Here is a 25,325-nt window from a genome sequence, read left to right as displayed (position 1 = left end):
CATATACTGGAGTTTCTCAATATACCGTCAATAATCTAAAATTAGTGACCAAATTTATTACAACACAATTACAATTCGACTAAACTCCAAGTGCAAGATATTGAACTTGTTCTTCATCAAGGATTAGAGTTGGATTTTTTTTAAGTTTACGCTGAGCATATAAAATGTCATCAGACATTGCTTTCGCATGTGTGATCCATAAACTCTTGAGATCACCTACTTGACAATTCATGATAATATGAACAAACAACTGACGAATCTGCGGTGGAAAGCCGCATTTAGAACAATCTTCTATAACCTCATTCCATTCTTTATCATCATCTAATAAATCAAGTGCACTACATGCCTCTTGAAATGATGAATGGACAATGTTGTTAACAGTAAGAAGCTCCTTGTATGACATAGGGCCAGGAACCTTCGTAAGAAGCATTCTTAAATACCATAACTCTCCCGTACTATGATGAGTATATGTCAAACGACCAATATGAAGGCCTCTTTTCCTGACCGACCAAAAACCTTGTTGTCCATTCCATACATAATATTTTGGAATTTGATCATAAGTATATTTCCTTGCATTTGGATCACTGCTATTTGAAAAGAATATGTCCTAAGTCCAATCATGTATAAGGATTTAGGAATAACTTTTATGTAATCTGTTTTGATTTCATTGATATTAATAAAAGACTTGTTTTGTTTTTATTACGGGCTTTATCTATTTAAGTGTTTAAATAAGATATACCATAGTTTAGAGTAAAGCTTTTTATGGATTATGATGAGATCATAATAGTGAGACCTAAAAAGATGATAACTCTAAACTTAAATAGTTCCTGGTCATAGGATTACTAACTGGTAATTAATAATCCGCAAAGATCGGTACATACTATGTTTGCTTCATTATGAAGGATGTCTGTTCTCATAGACATTTGTGTGGTGACACTATAGCTAGTATGTAGGTGCTTATTATGGAATAAGTTCACTGAACATGACTCGCACAGCTGAACAACTGATGGAGTTCACTCACGTGTCAGCAGTTATTCACATAGTGATAGTTGTACAAGTATCCTTAGACTTGAGGTCATCATAGTCATCTTGTGTACACTGAACTATGCTTTGGTTTAGTTCTTAGTCTCTAGGGACAATTATTAGGGCTCTTCTGGGTATAGGAATTTGTACACGAAGATAGTGTATGATCAATAAAGGATCTACCCCTTCCAGTGAAGGAAGCGAATGTTCAAGGCTGATCCACTTATGCTAGTTCAGGAATCTCTGGCCAGAGTAAATGAAATTAGAAAGGAGTTTCTAATTTGCATAGAACTACGCATAGTAAATGGTAAGCAAAGTGATTGAATTAGATAGGCTTGACACGAGATCCATGCCTTGTATTTAATCGGGACATTGTAGGGTAGAAGGAGTTTATTGTACGGTAACTATTCACTGAATAGGTTCTTGGTATTCTAAGCAGTGAATTCATATTATCCGGATAGTCGCGATATGCTGAGAAGTATCCCTCACGATGTAGAATAAATGTGATTAATTAATTAATCATATTTAATAAATTAGAGAATTTATATAAATAATGATAAAATAGTTTTATTATTATTTATTTCTACTACCGGCTTAATATTGAACCTACAGGGTCACACCATAAAAAGAGAATAATTTAATGGTGGAGGAATTAATTAATAATGGTTAATAATTATTTATTTATGAAATAAATAATTAATTGGCAAATTTAATAATTGATTAAATTAGATTTAATTGATTATAAATTAATTAAGAAAAGTTCTTAATATTATTAATTAAAGGATTTAATATTTGGAAATTAAATCAAGAGAGAGAATTTTTCTAAAGTGTTTAGAAAAGGATTAATGATTAAAAGGTGTTTTAATTATTAATGAGAATAATAAATGGGATAATAATAATAATATTTATGGGAAAATTTCAGCTGGAAATTTTGCCTATAAATACACTATTGTAGACCCTAATTTTATTCTAACCCCAGAACCAGAAAACCCAAAAAGTTTGGAAAACCCAATTCTCTCCACTTCCTTCCTCCTCCTTAACATCGTTTTCTTGGTGGATACCGGTGGAGTGCTTCACACTTGAGGAGCAACTGCTAATGATCTCTGATCGTTGTCTCCGAATTATTTTAAAAGGTTAGATTCGATCCCTCGAATTTTTATTCACGATTTATATGCTTTTATTTGGATTTTATATGTGTAAAAGTGTTTTGCCATGCCCCCGCTGCGTTAAAAATCCAACAATGGTATCAGAGCATGGGTTGTATGCATATAGATCTGTGGTAAAAATTTCAGAATTTTATGTGCTTGTATGAATTAATTATGATTTTTACAAGTTATATTATGGATTAATTTTGTCTGATGAGAAATCGTTTCTCAGAATAGTTTTGAATGTTGATCTGGGTTCTACAAGTGTTGTAGATCGTCTGGGTATTTTTTTCATAATTTTAGGATGTATAGATTTTTTATTATGAATTTTTGAAGTTCTTACAATTAAAATTCGTAATTAAATAAGTAAATATATGTATATATTGTATATATATATATATATATATGTTTGTGTACCTGTTGATTGTTGCTTGTCCATCTGTGGTCTGCTATTGTCTGTGCTGCACGAGTAAAAGACAGAAGCACAGAGATGTCAGGCGCGCGCGGCGATCGAGGAAGAAAAGGCGGCAGCGGCTGCTGAAAAACAAAAAAAAATAGGAGTGTAACGCATTTCGGGAATGCGTTACACACCTGTGGCGCATTCAAGAAATGCGTTACACCCTTTAATGGCTTAAAAGGGGTGTAACACATCACCGGAATGCGTTACAGGGCTTGTAACGCGTTCCTGTAATGCGTTACAGCCCGTCTGTTGATTTTAAAATTGATTTTCTGAGAGTTTCGTAACTCTGTTTTGGGCGTGCAATATACCGTTGGATTCGTTTTTCCGAGACGGATCTAATGGAGTGATAAATTTTAGTTTATATAAAAGTTTTGAACTGTTTATATTCCATGAAGTGTTTTAAAGCTGTTTTTGATCATTTGAATTGATTTTAAATGCTTCTTGTGATACATAGAGATGTATATTGCTTGTTCTAATGTGCTAGATGATGTAACATGCCTACCTTGATGTTTATTCATGTTGATATATGTGATATATGCTTAGTTTATCATGCGATGATAGATTTAGGTGAACTTAAATAAACATAAGGCGTTTGTTAGACAACCTAGTATAGTGAAATTGTTTCATAACCTTAATAATAATAATATGAATACAATCATGAGATTCTTGTGTTTATGAAACATGTAATTGAATATGAATTTTCGATATGAGAGAAATGTTGATTCTGTCAACAACAGATTTCTATCTGTAAGAAAGGGTTATTGAGTGACGCCTCTTGACAATGCTCCACCCGATCTGGGAATCATCTGATTATTGATTATTGATTTGAAATATTTAATTTAAAAGGAAGAATCTCTTTATAATATGATTATGATTGTAACGTAATAGAATCCCTCTAAAATTAAATAATATCAAGTAGTAATTGGCCAATGACACAACGGGCTTGTGTCGGTCATAGCCTTCCAACATGATAGAAAGTAGTTCTTATTTTTGAATCATTGTCGTTTCGTGCCACAGCCGAGGGCTTTGATTTCGAAATAAGAAATACTTGTCTATTACATAGAGATGTGTACATTGAATAAGAATCTAAAGGTCGTTACGTGCCACAGCCGTGGGCCTTTGGGGACTGATTCAATAGTACGGAATATTGGGTTAGACTTGACTTAGAATATTGAGTTTGTCGTGCCACAGCCGTGACTCAATTATTCAAGAGGCTAAAGTTTGATTAGGGAATAACATTAGATGTAATTGACAAGAGTTGTCTGCCTATTGAATATTACATGGCGTTTCGTGCCACAGCCGGGGTTGTGTAATGGAATGTAGGATCCCTATTTCCACTAGCATTATGAACGCTTAATTTTTCACGTAGGGGGTTGAATAAATTAGGAAAACTAGTGGGATCCACTTATGAATAAAGACCCGATTCATATAGTATTATGAAATGAAATCGAATATTTGCTAAGTGTTGTTATGTGTTTATCATTTACAGATTTACTTTGTACGTTATGTCTTCTGCACTATCACTCAGGAGCATACTAGATGCTCACAAATTGACTGGTCCTAATTATGCTGACTGGCTTCGAAACTTGAGAATTGTTCTCAGGATTGAGAAGTTGGAATACGTGATTGACTCACCTAAGCCTACTGAACCTGCTAGTGATGCACATAATGATGAACATGTTGTGTATCGTAAGTGGATAGATGATGCAAATGTTGCTCAATGCATCATGCTAGCTTCCATGAACATTGAGCTACAGAAGCAACATGAGCATATGGATGCTCACACTATCCTAATGCATCTACAAGAGTTGTATGATGTGGCGGAGAGGACAGCTAGATATGAGATATCGAATGAGTTGTTCGGTTGTAGGATGTCTGAGGGATAATCTGTGAATGACCATGTACTTAAGATGATCAATTTGATTGAACGTCTTGGACAACTTGGTTTTGCCATGGATGAGGAGCTGAGCCAAGACTTGGTCTTGCAATCACTTCCGAGTTCGTTCTCACAGTTTGTTGTGAACTTTCACATGAATAAGTTGGATGTCAGCCTGCCTGAACTCCACAACATGTTGAAGACTGCGGAATCGAATTTTCCCTTAAGAAGAGTTTGTTCTTCTAATTGGTGAAAGTTCCAATCCTAAGAAAAGGAAGAGGAACTCTTCCTAGAAGAAGAAAGTAGGTGAGAAAACGCCGGTTCCACCAAAAGCTGAAGACCCCAAGAGCAAAGTTGTTTGCTTTCACTGTAACAAGGTGGGGCACTGGAAGAGGAACTGCAAGGTTTACCTTGCAGAATTGAAGAAGAAGAAGGGTAGTGAGACTACCGCTTCTGATTCAGGTATGTTCATGATAGAAGTGAATATGTCATTAAATCAAATTTCTACTTGGGTATTCGATACCGCCTGTGGTTCTCATATCTGCAATTGTTGCAGGGACCAAGGAGAAGTAGGACTCTTGAGGAAGAGGAGGTGGTTCTACTGATGGAAAATGGAGCAAGAGTTGCTGCTGTAGATCTAGAATCATTTCATTTACATAGGCCTACGGGCAAGACTATTGTTTGAAATAATTGTTATTTTGTTCCCTCGATTGTGAGGAATATTATTCCCATGTTAGACTTGGATGGATTTTCATTTATTATTGAGAATAATGAATGTTCTATTCTTAGAGATAATATTCTTTATGGACGTGGTGCTTTAAATAATGGTCTGTATATATGTGACATAATTTACTTCAGATTGAACAAACTAATAAAAGAAAAGGGATGATGAAAATCTCACTTTATAGTGGCATTGCAGTCTCCATTTAGTAGACATGAAGAGAGGGCTGCAAATTTGCTAGGAATGGTACACACAGATGTATGTGGACCAATGTCTACGCAAGCCATGGGTGGATTTTCATACTTCATTACTTTCATAGATGATATATCTGGATTCAGATATGTGTTTGATAAAACACAAGTCGGAGGCCTTTGAAAAGTTCAAAGAATATAAGTATGAAGTGGAGAAACAACCAAACATAGTATTATAACTCTTCGATTAGATCGAGGTGGTGAATACTTGAACGGAGAGTTTCTGGATTATCTCAAAGTAAATGGTATAGTCTCCCAGTGGACTCCTCCAGATTAGTATCTGAAAGGAGAAATCGAACTTTGTTAGACATAGTTCGGTCCATGATGAGCTATACAAATCTTCCAGTATTCCTATGGGGTTATGCATTGGAAACCTCAGCATATTAACTGAATAAAGTGCTTTCCAAAATCTGTTCCTCAAACTTCGTATGAAATATGGAAAGAAAGGAAACCGAGTCTTAAACACGTTAAGATTTGGGGATGTCCAGCTTATGTCAAGTAAGTTGACCCATATAAGCTGGAATATCGATCCATAAAATGTAGTTTTGTGGGATATCCTAAAGAGACTTTAGGGTATTACTTTTACACCGATCATCGGGTGTTTGTCTCCAGACATGCTACCTTCTTGGAAAAGGAGTTTATCCTTGAAGGAAACAGTGGGAGCAAAATTGAAATTGATGAAGTTCAAGAAGCACAAACTACTACAGATCGAGTGGAAACACCTGTTCTGACTGAACAACCTTTTGTGGAACAGCCCATTCATAGATCAGGGAGAGTGTCTCGCCAACCTGAGAGGTAATATGGCCTTGTCATTGAGAATGGCAATGAGTTGTCTATCATTGATGATGACGACCCTGTGACCTATAATGAGGCTATGAGTAGTGTTGACTCAGAGAAATGGCATAGTGCCATGAAATCCAGAATGGAATCTATGTATACGGTATACAAAAGATAGATTATAGCAGATGGCCAGGTGGAGACCTTTAAGGCCAGGCTTTTGGGAAAAGGATTCAAATAAAGGCAATGGATTGACTTTGATGAAACCTTTTACCTGTAGCCTTGTTAAAATCAGTTCGGATTTTGCTTGCGAATGCTGCTTACTACGACTATGTGATCTGAAAAATAGCCAGATGATTTTCTTTCCAAGGGAAATGAAAACCTAGTGTGTAAGCTGCTGCGAACCATATATGGTTTAAAGCAAGCTTCTCGAAAGATGGAACATTCGTTTTGATGAGACAATCAAAGAGTTTGATTTTATCAAAAAACGTAGATGAACCATGCGTCTACAAAAGGGTTAGTGGGAGCGCGGTAACATTTCTTGTATTGTATTGAATTAGAGTTGACACACATAACAACATAGCAGACCCACTCACAAAGCTACTTTATGAAAGTCACTTTGATCGTCATAAAGACAAGATGGGTATTAGATACCAGAGTGATTGGCTTTAGTACAAGTGGGAGATTGAAAGGAATATGTCCTAAGTCCAATCATGTATAAGGATTTAGGAATAACTTTTATGTAATCTGTTTTGATTTCATTGATATTAATAAAAGACTTGTTTTGTTTTTATTACGGGCTTTATCTATTTAAGTGTTTAAATAAGATATACCATAGTTTAGAGTAAAGCTTTTTATGGATTATGATGAGATCATAATAGTGAGACCTAAAAAGATGATAACTCTAAACTTAAATAGTTCCTGGTCATAGGATTACTAACTGGTAATTAATAATCCGCAAAGATCGGTACATACTATGTTTGCTTCATTATGAAGGATGTCTGTTCTCATAGACATTTGTGTGGTGACACTATAGCTAGTATGTAGGTGCTTATTATGGAATAAGTTCACTGAACATGACTCGCACAGCTGAACAACTGATGGAGTTCACTCACGTGTCAGCAGTTATTCACATAGTGATAGTTGTACAAGTATCCTTAGACTTGAGGTCATCATAGTCATCTTGTGTACACTGAACTATGCTTTGGTTTAGTTCTTAGTCTCTAGGGACAATTATTAGGGCTCTTCTGGGTATAGGAATTTGTACACGAAGATAGTGTATGATCAATAAAGGATTTACCCCTTCCAGTGAAGGAAGCGAATGTTCAAGGCTGATCCACTTATGCTAGTTCAGGAATCTCTGGCCAGAGTAAATGAAATTAGAAAGGAGTTTCTAATTTGCATAGAACTACGCATAGTAAATGGTAAGCAAAGTGATTGAATTAGATAGGCTTGACACGAGATCCATGCCTTGTATTTAATCGGGACATTGTAGGGTAGAAGGAGTTTATTGTACGGTAACTATTCACCGAATAGGTTCTTGGTATTCTAAGCAGTGAATTCATATTATCCGGATAGTCGCGATATGCTGAGAAGTATCCCTCACGATATAGAATAAATGTGATTAATTAATTAATCATATTTAATAAATTAGAGAATTTATATAAATAATGATAAAATAGTTTTATTATTATTTATTTCTACTACCGGCTTAATATTGAACCTACAGGGTCACACCATAAAAAAGAATGATTTAATGGTGGAGAAATTAATTAATAATGGCTAATAATTATTTATTTATGAAATAAATAATTAATTGGCAAATTTAATAATTGATTAAATTAGATTTAATTGATTATAAATTAATTAAGAAAAGTTCTTAATATTATTAATTAAATGATTTAATTTTTGGAAATTAAATCAAGAGAGAGAATTATTTCTAAAGTGTTTAGAAAAAGGATTAATGATTAAAAGGTGTTTTAATTATTAATGAGAATAATAAATGGGATAATAATAATAATATTTATGGCAAAAATTCAGCTGAAAATTTTGCCTATAAATACACTATTATAGACCCTAATTTTATTCTAACCCCAGAACCAGAAAACCCAAAAAGTATGAAAAACCCAATTCTCTCCACTTCCTTCCTCCTCCTTAACATCGTTTTCTTGGTGGATACCGTTGGAGTGCTTCACACTTGAGGAGCAACTGCTAAGGATCTCTGATCGTTGTCTCCGAATTATTTTAAAAGGTTAGATTCGATCCCTCGAATTTTTATTCATGATTTATATGCTTTTATTTGGATTTTGTATGTGAAAAAGTGTTTTGCCATGCCCCCGCTGCGTTAAAAATCCAACACTATTTAGGAAAAAATACGCTTCTAACTTACTCTTTCTTGTCTTTTCACGTTGTACGACTCTATGAAGAGGCTCATCAGAACGGAACGTACAATTTTTGGCACCAGGAAGATGATAAGAAAGCCTTTCAACAGAAATTGATCTATGATGGACTTCAAAACCAAAAATCCGATAAGCAGCTTCTGCTGCGCATATGTAACGGCCATAAAAAAACATTGTATTTCATCAACCGTTTGAGAACTTTCTGCGTTACATTTCCTACCTTTGCTTCTCACTTCAACCGTTGCTCGATCATGTCCTTTCAGGCAATACTTGAATAAATATTTCAAGCTTCTGGCATGGCAACAAATCTCTACATTCATGTGGCATTGATACTTAACCAAAAGATCCCTATTGTAAGGGACAACATATCGATTGTCAAGTTCTGAATTTCTCACCTTAACTGTAATATCAGTTTTCCTACGCTTATAAATAGGAAATCCGCACTCATCAAACATCGTACGGGAGCAGAACCTACAATTACATATTATTTATCAGTCAAATGGCATAAATATAGTAACAAAGTAACATACTTTCTCCTTCACAAACTCACTTTTTAGGAAAATGATGACTACATTTAAAATCCTTCATGCAAGGAGACTTCATGTTATCTGGACCGCATGGACCATGCATCATAAATGCGTTTACAGCAGCATACCCGACTGGATCAAGCAATGGATCAGGAATTTCAGCAGAAACATAACTATCAACATTTTGTTTAAGTCTTTGCTTTGACGCAGAATCAAGCCAAATAAGCATGTGTACGTGTGGCAGTCCTCGCTTTTGGAACTCGATCACATACATTACTGCAAAAAAAAGGTACAGAACATTAATATAATATCAAAAAATATTAAAATTAGAAGAAAATAAACATTAACATCTAATGCATATATTTACCACCAAGACATGTTCCAAAATAAGATTTTTTCTTCACATCATCAACCAATTGTTGAAGCTTCAAATGGAAAACACGTGCAATTATATCAGGACTGTCGTGTGGACTGCAATTGGGAATAAGCTTCATCATCTCCAGAATTTCATCGCATGTCGGATTACATGTCATGGTCAGAAATATGTCAGGATGCCCAACATACCGACACACAGCAAGAGCATCTTGAAAGTTCTGCTGCATGTAACGCTTAGAACCTACAAATCTGGCAGGAAGAATAACACTCTTTCCAATATTTTCACTGTCGCAATCACCTTCACGCAATACATCACATATATTAATATATAATTCATTCCGTATAGTTGTTTGATGAGTTCGAAACCACCACAAACGTGCTTGTTCAATTGTTGAAAATGCATCAACAACATATTGCTGAAATAACCTCCCCCCTAACCTGGCCGACATTCCTAATCAAATATAATGTGAAACAAAATCAGAATTTAATCAGGAAACTTGTACTAACAACAAATCGGTTTTAAATAATTTATACAGTAGGAGTAACCTTGATTGTGTCTGATATGTAGCCTATAAGAGTAAAAATCTTTCATTGAACACATGTGTCGTGTTTTCCCTTTATTTTCCTCTGTTTCAGCATAATAAATATCTTTATGGTACCCATCTTCTCCAGTAGGAAAGAGTATTGGATATTGCAACGCCATTAACTTGGGATGAACATTTGTAACACGCTGAAAACCTCCTGCTTTTGCCTGAATAATAATGTCACGACATTCTTCAGTCTCTTCTTGTTCGCCAACCATTATACCAGCTACTTCATCAGATGGTCCAATATTATTCTCTCTCCCACTTTGTGAACGACAAACTTTCAAAATTATCTCCAAATCTACAATACCAGATTCTTTAAACCGATCACGTGCAATACGAAACCTCTTCACCAACTCATTATTCTCATCGAACATTTTTAACAAACCACGAACAATTTCCTGATCAATTTTGTCTCCATCATTTAAATCAATCCACTGCATCCTGTTAGAAATTTCATTATCGGTATCATAGATATATAGCTGACAGAACTTTGGAGTTTTTCCTTCATTGGAAATCAACGAACCAAACACATGATGATTTTGTCCATTAAGTCTATAAACATAAGGTCCTCGTCCATTATTAACAGAATGATCAACTTTACCACCTGTTGATGTAAATGCAAACATAGCATTATATATTTTGCTACATTTTTTGAAATGTTTGCCTTTCTTTGGATCATTGTAAAGCTGCCACAAAAACGATGGAGTGTTAGGATTTTCAGGTAATCTGATCTGCCCTTTCTTACAGCATATAGAAAATACAGGAGTTCCCCTTGTCACAGATTTGTTAGCTCTTTCTTCTTTCCACATAAATGCATCACAATGATTACATTTTACATAAGGGCCACCTAATGTAGCATACTGTACAGGAACTGCAAAAGGAAGAAGTGGATAGATTATATTTCATTTTGAAAATATTACTTATATTTCCATCTTATCTGTTACATTAAATATATACTATACAACTTCTGCATCAATAATTTAACAATAATCAAACTTAAACATCTTTGGCATTGAATAAATATACCTAAATGCTGCTGGTTTCGAATAATTTCATCATTATCACCTTCTGACTCATCGGACATTTCCGCTGCAACAGTTGATTAACATTGTTAGAAGATATATCAGTATAAAAAATTCTTTTCGGATTGGTAGATGGCATACCAGTTTCATCATCATCAAATAAAGCGTCAAAGGTATTATGGGCAACTATTCTTGAATTTTCTGCAGTTTTAACTTCGGAAATGAGATTTTAAGGAATTGACATGAGACTTAAGAAGATTATAAGCAAAAGCATGTAGAAAGTAAGAAAGAGAATTACCAATTTGCTCATAATCAAAACCATCACATTCTGTCGGCTGTTTAAGTACATTATGGAATAAATTCTTGCGTATCTCTTTAATATTACAGTTAGAAATGTCCTTCATCTTTCCCTTTCGAATTGTTTGACGTTGCTGGGGGTTAAACACTTTACTGCAAACATATCATGATTTATTGTATATTATCATAGGGTATAAATTTGCTTGATATAGAAGATTAAACAAATTCAGAATCATCCAAAATAAGTAATTACCATTAAGGTCCTCCGAAGTGAAGTGCTTGAACGAAGCACTTTGAGTAATGTTGGTCACATTATTAAGAGGAGTCCTACTGAAATTTGATGTATCATCCAAGCAATCAACATTGCACAAAGATCCTACAAGTAGTACAATTATTCAAACTTCTTCAGCTAATCGTATTAAGTACAATATATGGTCGAATAAAATCCCATATCTGACGGAAAAAAATAACCTCCTTTTGCATTATCTCGGAAAAGAGATTCAACAGCATCTATACAAAAATTACTCCAATCTCTTTGTTGTGGTTTCAAACACCTTTTTTTCTTTGATGATCTTTCTGTAAAATAGCTAAATGTTAATATTGATTCCCGACACTAAATATCCACAACATACAGTTACAATAAGAAAAACTGAGAAAATAATCAAACCATTCAAATCTTCCGATGTAAACAATCTGAAAGTTTGATTGTCCTGTCAAAATGTAAAAGTTTAAACGTATTCAGCAAACTTCCTTCCACAACCCATAAATCTAAAAAGAACCTACATATTGTCCATATGTATAAAAAACGTAGAACAAAACATGAATACATACATCGGGTGACCGAATGTTCTCTTTATCCAGAATGACCGAAACTGCCCAACATAAATTATTTTAATATAGGCATAGATTAAAGGCAGCAAAACAGACACAAACACTAAATACAGACAGCAATAATAGATTACATGTTGGGAAAAAAACGAACCAGGTTTAACACGAGACCGACGATCCATCATAGGATTGCAAGATATCAAATTAAATCAATAAATCAATTTACTCTACATTGAGCAAGATGATTGATGTCCAAAGTCTAGATATGGAAAAAAACTTCAAAATTAGGTATTTCTCTTATTTTCACTTATTAGTTTTGTTGAAAGAAAGTAAACTTTATTCATAGGTGTTTCAATATGATAGAGAAGTTAGTAAACATCCAATCAATGGTACACGTGCGGTGGGTAGAACAGTTTGGCCGAAAGGTGAAAAGGTCCTACTGCAGCCCACAGGAAATCAACTGAAAACAAAGTTTAAGTTTATATAAAACATAAAATATACCGCAGAGAAGTATTGTTCATTCTGGACATAAAAGTGTATAAAAGTGGCTGATGTTTTAGTGCTTCGCCAACAAACTTTCGAATATTGAAAGGGCATTCAAGGTCAATTTGCATTGAACAAGGATTCAGCTTTTATAATAGACATAGATAAGCCAAATCAAGCTATTGTCACAAACACTAGTGCAATTTCAATACCTGGAAAAAAACATAAGAACAACAACAAAAAAACCTTAATTATTAATTACAGCACCACGACCACATAAAAGACAAATCAAATCCACCCACATCTCAATTAGGCTAAAAACAATATGCACAAAATAAAAATTCATGAAACTGTAAACAAATCAAGAAAAATATCAAAAAAAAATGTGTATACCTTCTGGTGGTGGTACAGGTTTGGTCTCTATAGCATCTTCAACAGCAAAGCAAAACAAGACTACTCGACTTTCTATCGTTATTTCTTTGATTCGAGATAACCAATTTGTGATTTCTTGAGCTGAAACTGAGCTGAGAAGATGGTGAGTTATTAATACAACGTTGATGTTGGTCTGATAATTTGTGGAGCTGATTTTAAAAGGAAAGACAAATTCATCAGCAAGTCAATCATCCACTCTGATATCTTCTTGATGATCTTGCGTGTCTAGTAAAATAAAATAATTTTTTTTGATAAGTTTAAAATAATAAAATACATAACACAAGATATTGCAAACACAAAAAGTTGCATATGATATATCATGGATAGCAAGATATCGCATTTATTGATTAATCTCAGTTACAAGGATCACAAGAACAGGAATTATATTACAAGAACATCAAAAATTCAAAATACATAACACAAACATGGGGAAATAAAATGAAGACCATGTTCTCGGTCTTCAAATATAACATAGCTCCTCCTCGTCTTCAACAGGATAATCAAAATTGGTCTCACCACAATCAACAATTGTAACCGGCATAGTGGTCAATCCATCCGGCAATCCAACACCTTCCATGGCTTCAATGACATGCATACCTTGTACAACTTGTCCAAAAGCAACTTGTTTCCCATCCAACCAATCCGTCTTTGTTGTACAAATGAAGAACTGGGATCCATCAGCTCCCTTTTCCGTATTTACCATTGATAAAATTCCAGGACCAGTATGTTTTTTTACGAAATTCTCAGAAAGAAACTTGTCAGAACCATAAACAGACTCTCCTCCACTTCCATCGTGAAGAGTGAAATTCCCTCCATGGCACATGACTCCCGGAATAATTCGGTGAAAAGTGGATCCTTTGTAGGGTTTGCCTGATATCTTGCTAATTCCCTTATTTCCAGTGCAAAGTGCGCGGAAGTTTTGAGCAGTGATTGGAGTAGTATCATAAAAAAGTTTCATTATAATACGACCAGATGATGTGCCACCTATTGCAATATCAAAGAAAACCTCAGGAGTCATGTTCTGCCCATAAGCCTTTCCATTGATGAGCTGCCCACAGTCTGCTATGATCACCGGTTTGATAGGTTTAGAAGAGGCTGTGGGAGTAGTAGTGATAGCATTCAGCACATCCAAGCCGCTGACAACTTGTCCAAATACATTTGGAAGATTTTCTTTTAGGAAAGGACTGTCCTTGGTGGAAATGATGAAGTGCGATCCGTTTTCTGCTCCTTTTCTTCCAGTGTTCATTGTCAAAGTTCCTGGTTTGTCATGCTTCCTTACCGACTTCTCAACATCAAAGTTGTCACCATAGATAGACTCCCCTTTACTGTAATCACTATGTCCTACCAGGACAAAGGCGTTTGAATTCCCAAAATAAAAACTGAAACCCTTGTAATGCAAAGGCTTACCTTGGCGACCAATACCCCTCTAACCGGTGCAAAGTGCACGAAAGTTCTCGGCAGTAATGGGACATTCGTCTGCATATAGCTCTATTTCCATGCGACCCACCGGTTCTCCACCGATTGTTATATCCAAAAAAACAATGGGGTTTGCCATTTATATATGTGTTTCGGAATAATTGAAATATAAAGAAGAAGAAGAAGAAGTGCACTAGATAAGTATTTGCATACTAAAGAACTTTGCATATATATAGCCATCAAATTGGTCAGACAGCCATAGAATCAATACTACTGATGTAATTAAAAGGTTACTTACTGTATTGTTCAAACACGTTCGCTAGGTGGGCATTACATCATTTTACATATATTTTAATTATTTATGTTCGGTAGAAATTTGTTGTCAATGGATAGTACAAGATTGGTGTCAAGTGTCAACTAGCTTCCGCAGACAGGGGATGGGATTGCATTATGTAATGTATGATTGCTGGACTAAAATATAAAAAGAATATAAATAATTATAAATATCACGTTGTAATTACATAAATCGGTGTGATGCGTGGAGTTATTACAATAATCTGAATAATAGTACTCAGTGACCTGGGAAACTGACGTTGGTACCATATAAAGATGAATTACATCTCAAAAAAGACTATGAATTGAATTTTAAAAGACATTTATGTTTTTTAGCTAGGATTACAATGATTAACATGAACAGGAATTCAATTATAACCATTATTATACAGATTGGTTTCGTTAATAGCAATGAACCTAAACAATTTTAAGAACTGTGACAGTAGAGCTGTTTTGTTTCTTCATAGCAAACGGAGTATGTTATACATTAGATGATTAGTGTTGATTTGCATGTGTAGCTTTATATGAATAGTGTATGTTTTTACGAGCCCGTTTGCGATTTCTTAAAAATTGAAACGTGACACATATAAATGATATGAAAAGTGTAATTTATTAGTTATTTAGCTGTTTGCATAATTTTATGTATAAGTTAGTTATAAGTTGATAATGTATAAAATTTTAAAAAATTAAAAAAATTATAATAATTTTAATACTTGAATATAAAATTAAAAATATTAATATTAAAATACAAACTCTTAAAAGCAAAAAAAAAAAAAAAAATTATAACATTTACATATGAGTAACAATCTCATTACATTTTTAGTTTATAGTATTATTTTTTACTAAGATTCGCACATAATTAATTTATAATTAATTTAGATCATTAGAAAGTAAATCTAAACTACTTTAATATGTAATTTTTTAACTTTTAAAAAGAATAATTTATAATTTACAGTTAAATTTGAGTCAATTGGACAATAAAAGTCAAATAAAACACATAAAGTAGAACAAACGAAGTATCAATTAATATATCAATATATAAAGGAGGATACGCGGGAGGTTATGTGGCACTCTAATATAGTGTTAATCTATTTTTCCTAATTTTTTAAAATTTTGGCATTTTATAATACATACAATAAATAGAGGTAAGTAGGAGAAGAATTCTTTTTTAATAATAATTTACACAATTTGCAAAGCAGTGTTCTAATTTTAATCCTAATTATACAACACAACCGTGTTCTATTTTAAGTCCAGTACACATATTGCATGTAGAACTGGTACACCTAAAGCCTGTAGTCTGTAGAACCCGATATTATGTAGAAATCTATTATCTACCACAACCTATTCTAAAAATTCCTATATAAGATGTACACACGGAGGCACAATAACATGAAATTTGTGTTAGCAGTACTTATATTGAAAGCTTTGAACAATACTTACACTACCAATACTTACACCATTACAATGGAGTTCTCTACCTTGAAAGATTTGAAACTCATGATAACTGGCGAATTAGGATTCGAATTTGCAGAATGTGGGAGTCCACCAATTCTCAAAAAAATGATGAACTAATTAGTATTGACATGATCCTTATTGATGAACAGGTAACCTACTGCATATATTTTTATATACTAAACCTATTCTTGAGTTTTATATGATAATCTACATTACATTATTTTATAGGAAAATCTTATAAAATATGTGTACTGTGAATTCAAGGCTCTTTTTTTACCTAATACTGCCCTCCAAAAATTGGAAGAAGAAGATGTTAACATATCGTTGCACAGATTCGAGTCTGTAGTACCTGATATCATTGATACGCGTTTGAATGATAAGACTATACTCTCGGGTATCTATGAAATTTATTTACTAATCCATATTTATATATTTAAAATCCTACTTTTCATATATATATATTGATTTGTTTTTCGTTTTAACAATTATGCAGATGTTGTGGGATATTTGACTGGATTTGGCGCCATTGAAATTGTTGGAAATAATTGTAAAAAAGCGAGATCTGAAGATTATAACAAATCGGTAAGTTATATATTTACATGAAACGTGCACACACCTATATTAGTTTTAAATTTTAAACTACATTCTATTTATCTATTTATTACACACACTCTTATTATGATAATAACTCGGTCACTGCAACAATCACTCTATGGGGAAAGCTGAGCGAACAATTAGATCCAAAATTTTATAAAGACGAAGATGAGCCTTACATTATAATTGTGACATCTACAACATTCAAAAAGTTTAAAGGTAGTAAAGAATTATATATATATATATATTACTTACAAACCTCATATACTTGCATTGATGTTCAATATCTAATTGCACTCACATCACAAATAATTTATATAATGATCTGCGCAGGTGCACTTTCCTTCTCATCCACAAATAATAGTAAAATATACCTGCATCTGGATATTCCGTACGTGGTGGCACTGAAGGATAGATTTTTCCACCACCATAAAAACTTGAAATTCACTGAAAGCTCTGAGGTGAACAAGCTCACATTAGAGGAGAAGATGTTCTTTCACAGGATGACCGTTAAAGAGTTGGTGAACAATAAGCGGGATGAAGATATAAAGGTATTTGTTGTTTTTAATACCTATTTTTTTGCTACACTGTTTGTGTGAATTAATATTCACCAAATATATATTATACTATTATAAGTAGAACACCCTCTATTTGGTAGTTTCTCGGTACAGTTATTTGGTAGTTGCTCGGTACAGTTGTTTAGTACGACAAATAACAACCGTCAGATCTAAAGTCAGAAAAATGAGAACCGTTGGATACAATAATAAAATATTATTATATTAATATTTAAACTGCTCTCATGGATTCAGGGTTCGAACCCCGTCAACAGTTTAGTATATTTAAACTTTTATATTCTTTATTTAAACAATATATTATATTATATTATTTATTTTCAGTCAAGTCTCAAATTATTATAAAACATATATTGTTATAATTTATTATATTCTTCGATTTATTTTTCAACTATTGAAAATTATATTATAAAATATATTATTAAAAACTATTGAATGTTAAAAATAATCTGTGCATCGCACGGGTTATAGGCTAGTATATACTTATACTAGAATATATTGCTACAATGAGAGCGGAGATAAAGGGGATCAATAATGAATTCAACTGGAACTACATAACTTGCGAAGCATGTGAGAAAATGGCCGTAGCTAAAGATGGAGTGTATACGTGCAAACAATGTGAAAAAATTATCGAGTACCCTTTGGTGATGTAAGTTAACCAACCACAACATGTTTATATCCATTCATACAGTATCTAAAATTAATTTTATAATTTTGATACTCATAGGTTCAAAGTACACATCTATGTTAAAGACCAGACTGGAACTACTACTTTGGTATTGTTCAACAATGTAGTCGAGCGCTTACTTGATACATCAGCCAAAAAGTTATTTAACAGATATTCTGGTGACAAAGATGTCCCGAAAGAGTTTACAACACTGTTGGGAAAAGATTTAATCTACAAGTTAAGACTGAATCATTATAACTTCAAGGATGGGTATGCAAACTACTCTGTCTCTGAAGTGTACGAGCCCAAAGAAATTCTAGAGCACGAGTATGAGTCGAAGAAAAAACCTCAGGTAAATTTTTTAAATTGATTGATAAAACTAGTTTGATGTCGTAAGTTCATTAACTATATCTTTTTGTCGTGATTTTCGTAACTGTTAGTATATGTTTCATCCATACAGAAATATAATGAACTCGAAGATGACCTTACACATGATCTAGCAAAGCCTCATGTTCACAATCAAAAGAGAGGAAATTTGATGATGATTGATAATGGAGAAGGGGAAAAATGTGATGAAACTAATTTAAAAGATGAGATTGGAGGGAACGCTTCTCTTCAAGATAAGAAGAAAAGGAAGTTAATAATTATGGATGACGAAGACGATAAGGAAGTGGGTGGCAAGAAGAATTAGTATCATGAGATTATCTTTCTACGCTTAATTATTATGCAAGATATATTTTAATACTTTATTATTTATTTCTAGCAGGACTATATTTAGAATGAGAACTTTACTATTACTTCAGTGCATATACAATTAGTTTTAATATAATAGCTTAATTTTTAGAAATTAATTTGGAGTAAAATTCTTGATCTTCTGATTATTTCTATGGTAATTGCATCGGATTGTGGTTGAAAATGGAGTTTTCGTGCTGAGAATGATATGCATCCCATTGTAGAAATCGCCATCTATTATCATTTTATCTTGATTTTTCTTTTAATTTTATATTGTTTTTACATGAATTACTATCGCGTGCCTTAAAATTGGTTTTAATTGTACTAATTGGTTTTAGCGATAACTATTAATTCAATTTCCTAGACCTTAATATTGGAGTACCAGAAGGAGTATTTAATTGTAGTTATATTTATAGTTCTTGGAATACTGGTAATGTGTTTACTAGAAGGTTTATTGCAAATTGCCGGATTTGTTTTAGACTCTGGCATTATTTCTGTAGGAAGGGAGAAATATTTTCTTACAGTACATGGAAACTATAAATGTTATTAATATTATATTACATGACCATGACTTCAGTTGTAGCTAGTCATATTTAGGACTTGCATACAATCCACTTGAGCTTCATCTGAACTAGAGTCTATACATAATAGTTTATTCTGGACTAGAGATATTTTATGTTATTTTAATTTATTTAGTTTTAATCTGTTAAAAAAAATTTCATGTTGGAGTTTTACTAGCCTCAAGGGACAAGGATGATGCTTATTAATAGATCCAAACCTGGAAATTTGGAGTGACAACATCCGCTGATATAGGTAGGCGCAGATACAATTCTTTCAGCAGAAAATTAAAGATTTTGATGCACTTTTTATCCTATTGCCAAGTTACAAGTGATTGTGTGCCTACATAGAGAATTTGACCACTAAGGGTAAAAAATTTCTACAATATCATTCCCCCCACAGATAGATATACTCCAGAGTTTCAGACCAAACCACTCACATAAATTACCTGGAATCCCATTGACACGGCCTGATGTCATTTCAGAGCACAAAGAAACAGAACTGAAACACCTAGAGTCAGGTCTATCTGCATCAGAACAAATTCAAGAGGAGAGTGAGTGTATCAAGTATTTAAAAATTGTACACGAAAAGGAAAACATTAGTCTCTGGCACCGCACAATATTGGACTATTCAAGAGCCTATCTGCCTCGGGAAACAACTCCCAAGAAATTATGTAAATTATTTTTGTTACTTGCAAGTAGTAATATACTGTACATGTAGTGCTAATATCTAAATTAGGCTACCATTTTTTACTTTTAGTATTGACAATCATTCTTCAAAATTATTACTTGATTACATATATTTTCTCTATCTCTGCTTTTCATATATATAATCCTTTCATATCTCTGTAAAACAGTTTGGTCAAATTTTTATTAGCTTACGGATCAATTTATGGCATACATCCACAATTTATGTGATCCTACATTTCAGCTGTCATTCTTTATTAATAGTGATGATGTTAAAGATATTCTAAGGCAAGCTAATAAGTTGGACATAAAAAAAGATTTTTTGTTATCTGTTCAATCATTAGATTAGACAATTGTGTTTAACTTATATTTTGTTTTATGTACTTAAGTAAACATAGTTTAACAAAAAAACGAAAATTTGTAGAGATCATCAACTCACATAGTAATGTAGACATGGTGTAGAGCACAATGCTTTAGGAAAAACATTTGAAGTAATTCTCCCAACTAAAATTTTCTCCTCTATTCCATTCATGTATCTACTTAATATTGCACTTCAATATTTTAACTAAGAGATTCAGGACTTTAGGGCTGGTATTGTATAAATACTTTTATTAACAAGTAATATTCACATTGCACCTGACTACCAAATTCTAGCTGGCTCTCAGATTGTCTTCATATTTATTTTCACAACTATTTCCTTAACATTAATGGATAGATTCCTATATTACACGTGAAAATATTTAGCTGGTCATCCGCCAACTCCTCTCCAAAGAATATCAGTTTGTACTAAGCATGGCAGTGTTACCAATGATGAGTACAAGCCATTGGTTTTTTTCCAACATTTGCTATTGTAGGCATTGGAGAAGCCTTTAACTTTCAAGGACAACTTTCATTATACTGCCAAGAATTTCTTGTGTTAAAGTTTACATCAACTGCAATAGTTTCTCTGTCTATGGATTTTGCATATTATCTGATTACAGTAATAGTTGATTCTGCTAGAAAGATGACAAGCTGGCTACCGGATGATATAAATAAAATGTTTAGTAGTAAATTATTAGACATGTTACCAGATATTAGGAGCCACTTTTCTATTCCATATTACATCATCCAATTACCATGGCAGAATAAGGTAGGAACTACTTTTTGCAGAAAAAATAAACTAAGCAGCACATACAGGGGAAGTTCTTGAGAGCAAAAGAGCGCAGGAAGCCGTACGGCAGTGTTACCAATGATGAGTACAAGCCATTGGTTTTTTTCCAACATTTGCTATTGTAGGCATTGGAGAAGCCTTTAACTCTCAAGGACAAGTTTCATTATACTGCCAAGAATTTCCTGTGTTAAAGTTTACATCAACTGTAATAGTTTCTCTGTCTATGGATTTTGCATATTATCTGAGTACAGTAATATTTGATTCTGCTAGAAAGGTGACAAGCTGGCTACCGGATGATATAAATAAAATGTTTAGTAGTAAATTATTAGACATGTTACCAGATATTAGGAGCCACTTTTCTATTCCATATTTTGGGAAATATGTGACTATGGATTCCCATCTTTATGATCATTTTTTTTTATTTTTTTAATAGTATGTATTTATCATGAAGAGTTTGTGCACTAAAAAATTATGTAATCGAAAAGTCAGACAATATATTTTCTACTCTATTTATTTTGCTGTGTGAAATACTGCAATTTGATGGGATTTTATAGTCTGCCTTTTTTTACCTTGTGACTGAGAATAGGCTTATGCTGTAGTTTTAAATCTTTTAGAAGTAATTTTATCAACATTTACAATATATTGGTTAAACACCTGCTATAAATATAGATATGAACTGTATGTGTAAACTGAGAAACCAAAAGTTTTTTTACTCTGTGAAAATGTTCACCAGCCTTAATAATAAACTAAAACGATTACAAGATTATATAGAAGAAACCCATACGTAGATGGATGCTAAAAATCAGCAGCAAGATCCTAAAATCATGCTAATAACCAGCTGACCAAATCAAACTATTAAATAACTAGATACCACAACTGTACTCGATCAACTTATTCAGACAGCAAGATTAGATTACCAAAAATTTCCAACACATTCCCCCCCTAATCTAAGCTTGCTTATCCAGGTTCTTGATTCCCAGGAGTTTCCTCATTTCTGCAAATTTCGCTGCTGTCATTGCCTTAGTAAGAACATCTGCACATTGCTTACTCGAATTGATATGCTTGATCACAATTTCCCCACGATCCACACATTCACGGATGAAATGATATCGCACATCTATGTGTTTACTACGCCCATGAAAAACAGGATTCTTTGCCAAATCTATAGCTGATTTGTTGTCAATGTACAGCATCACTGGTCCCGGATTTATATCAACAATATGACTTAATAATTTCTGCAACCAGATGCCTTGACACGCTGCTGCAGTTGCAGCCATGAACTCCGCCTCACACGTCGACAGTACTACACATCTCTGCTTTTGCGAAATCCATATTATCAAATTTTCATTTAGGTAAAATGCCATTCCACTGGTACTTCTCCTATCAGTACAACTGCTCGCATAATCACTATCAGAAAACCCTGTCAACAAATGGTTTCCCGACCCCTTTGCGTATCTCAGTCCGTATTCCAACGTGCCTTTTATATAGCGTAGAACTCGTTTCGCAGCATTCCAATGTAGAACAGTTGGTTTCTCCATAAACCGACTTATTAACCCCACGGCGAAAGCAATGTCAGGCCGGGTGTGCACCAGATATCGTAGTCCACCCACTAAACTTCTGAACGTGGTCGAGTCAACTGGTTTTCCTGTTTCATCTTTATGCAACACAACCTTGGGATTCATAGGATAATTCGTTTCATTACAGTCTAGTATACCTGCTTTCTCCAACAGTTTCTTAGCATACGCAGTCTGCTTCAGTTCTATGCAATCCCTTCGCCGCTCTACCTCTATACCGAGGTAGTAAGTCAGTTTGCCCATATCACTCATTTCAAACTCATCATGCATTTGTTTCTTGAACTCGAATATATTAAAAACATTTGTTCCCGTTACCAATAAATCATCAACATACACCCCTACGATTAATGACTCATTTCCTTCCCTTTTAGTGTACACGGCATGTTCATACGGACACTTTAAAAACCCTACTTTCTCAAGAAACTTTTTCAAACGTGCATACCAGGCTCGTGGAGCCTGTTTCAACCCATACAAAGCTTTCAACAATTTATAAACCTTGTGTTCTTCGTTTTCCTTTTCATAGCCTTGTGGTTGTTTTACATAAACCTCCTCATATATATCACCATTCAAGAAGGCTGATTTAACATCCAAGTGATGTACCTCCCATCCATTTTGTGCAGCCAAAGCTAGTAAGAGTCGTACTGTTTCGAGTCTCGTGACCAGAGCAAATGCCTCTTCAAAATCAATTCCTTGTTTTTGAACATATCCCTTCGCGACAAGTCTCGCTTTATACTTTGTAATTACTCCATTTGCGTCCCTTTTAATCTTATATACCCATTTCAGTCTGATGGCTTTATGACCTGGTGGTAGCTCAGTCAACACCCAGGTTTTATTTTTCTCGATCGACTCCAGTTCATTAATCATAGCCTTCTTCCACTCAACTTCTTGGTTTGCTTCATCAAAGTTGCTGGGCTCCTCAATACTCAGCAGTAACAAGTCATCTGCAATTTCAATTTGTTCTGTGTCGTCATAAATCTCACTCAATAACCGAAAGTTTCGAGGTGCACTATTGGTGGTTGAACCTGTGATCGAACCAGCACTGTCTTCACTTGCATTTAACTCTGAATTCTGATTGTGACTTGCTTGAACTGGTGTAAGTGGCTCCTGTTCTTCAGTACCAGTTTGCGAGCTTTCCTGGTAAGCACTTTCTTGGTGAACATTATGAATCGTGATAGTGCCACCACTCCCAACAGTTTCAGGAAAATTTAATTCCGTATCTTCTGGCACCTTCCAATTCCAAAACTCCCTTTCGTTGAACATTGTATCTCTACTAATGTGCAAAGTGCCGCTGTTAGGATCAAACAACCGACTAGCCTTAGTTCTCGGTTCTTTACCCAAATACACCACAGCCTTACTACGATCATCTAACTTGCTCGTATACACTGATGGAATCTTCATATACACAATGCATCCAAACACCTTAATATGGTTCATGTCAGGCTTGTGTCCACTCCAAGCTTCATATGGAGTTCTTCCCTTCAATATTTTAGTTGGTAAACGGTTTAACACATGGACTGAATGTCGCACTGCCTCACCCCACATATAAGATGACATATTAGAGCCTCTTAGCAGACTTCTTGTCATCGCAACTACTGTACGGTTTCTTCGCTCCACAACTCCATTTTGTTGTGGAGTGTATGGAGCTGTAAATTATCTCTGAATACCTACTTCTTCACAATAAACTCGAAACTCTTGACTACAAAACTCTCCTCCTCTGTCAGTACGCAGAATTTTAATTTCACTTCTAGTTTCTTTTTCAACTAATGCTTTGAATTTCTTAAAAACTTCAAACGCATTAATTTTCAGTTTAAGCATATAAACCCACATCTTTCGGGTGCGATCATCTACAAACAGAAGAAAGTATCGATTACCTGCCAAAGTTGAGGGAGAAATTGGTCCGCATATATCAGCATAGATCAACTCCAATGGTTTCTTAGCAATGAACATTGCCTGAGATGGGAATGGTTTACGTGCATGTTTTGACATTAAACACCCCTCACACTTCCTTGTTGGTTGTACAAATTTAGGAATTCCCAAGGCCATTTCCTCCTTTGACATTAGCTTCATTGCTCTGAAGTTGACATGTCCAAGTCTATTGTGCCACAACCACGTTTCTTCCTCCACCTTAGACAATCCACATTCAGGTTGAATCTCCTCAAGGCTTATCTTATAAAGTCTGTTTGCAGACCTCCTCACTCTCATTAGTAATGCTCCTTCCTTATTGTAGATCCTCAACTGATCCTCTTCCAACACTACCTTGCTTCCTTCCTCTGCCAATTGTCCCAAGCTCAAAATATTATTGCACAGGGTCGGTATATAGTACACATCTTTCAGTTTCCATTCCTTGCCATTCTTACATAGAAACGAAATCACTCCTTTACCACG

The 25,325-nt window shown here is 34.2% G+C and overlaps 2 protein-coding genes across 2 annotated transcripts; both read right to left on the bottom strand.

Moving 5' to 3' along the window:
- Positions 1-79: 79 nt before the first annotated feature.
- On the bottom strand, positions 80-11,225 carry LOC141714035 (uncharacterized). The gene is made up of 6 exons (XM_074517584.1): positions 11,168-11,225; positions 10,101-11,012; positions 9,547-10,005; positions 9,203-9,455; positions 8,643-9,123; positions 80-607 (listed from the first exon to the last, which is right to left on the bottom strand). Exons 1-6 carry the CDS (start codon positions 11,223-11,225, stop codon positions 80-82), a joined length of 2,691 nt encoding a protein of 896 aa, XP_074373685.1.
- Positions 11,226-13,529: 2,304 nt separating this feature from the next.
- LOC141674203 (peptidyl-prolyl cis-trans isomerase-like) lies at positions 13,530-14,759 on the bottom strand. The gene has a single exon (XM_074480927.1). The coding sequence runs from the start codon at positions 14,447-14,449 to the stop codon at positions 13,664-13,666; it is 786 nt and encodes a 261-aa protein (XP_074337028.1). The 5' UTR covers positions 14,450-14,759; the 3' UTR covers positions 13,530-13,663.
- Positions 14,760-25,325: the final 10,566 nt, after the last annotated feature.

Source organism: Apium graveolens, chromosome 1 (assembly GCF_009905375.1).
Source record: "Apium graveolens cultivar Ventura chromosome 1, ASM990537v1, whole genome shotgun sequence".
NCBI lineage: Eukaryota > Viridiplantae > Streptophyta > Magnoliopsida > Apiales > Apiaceae > Apium > Apium graveolens.
Note: the sequence above shows the minus strand (reverse complement) of the source record. Positions and strands in the feature narration are given on the sequence as shown.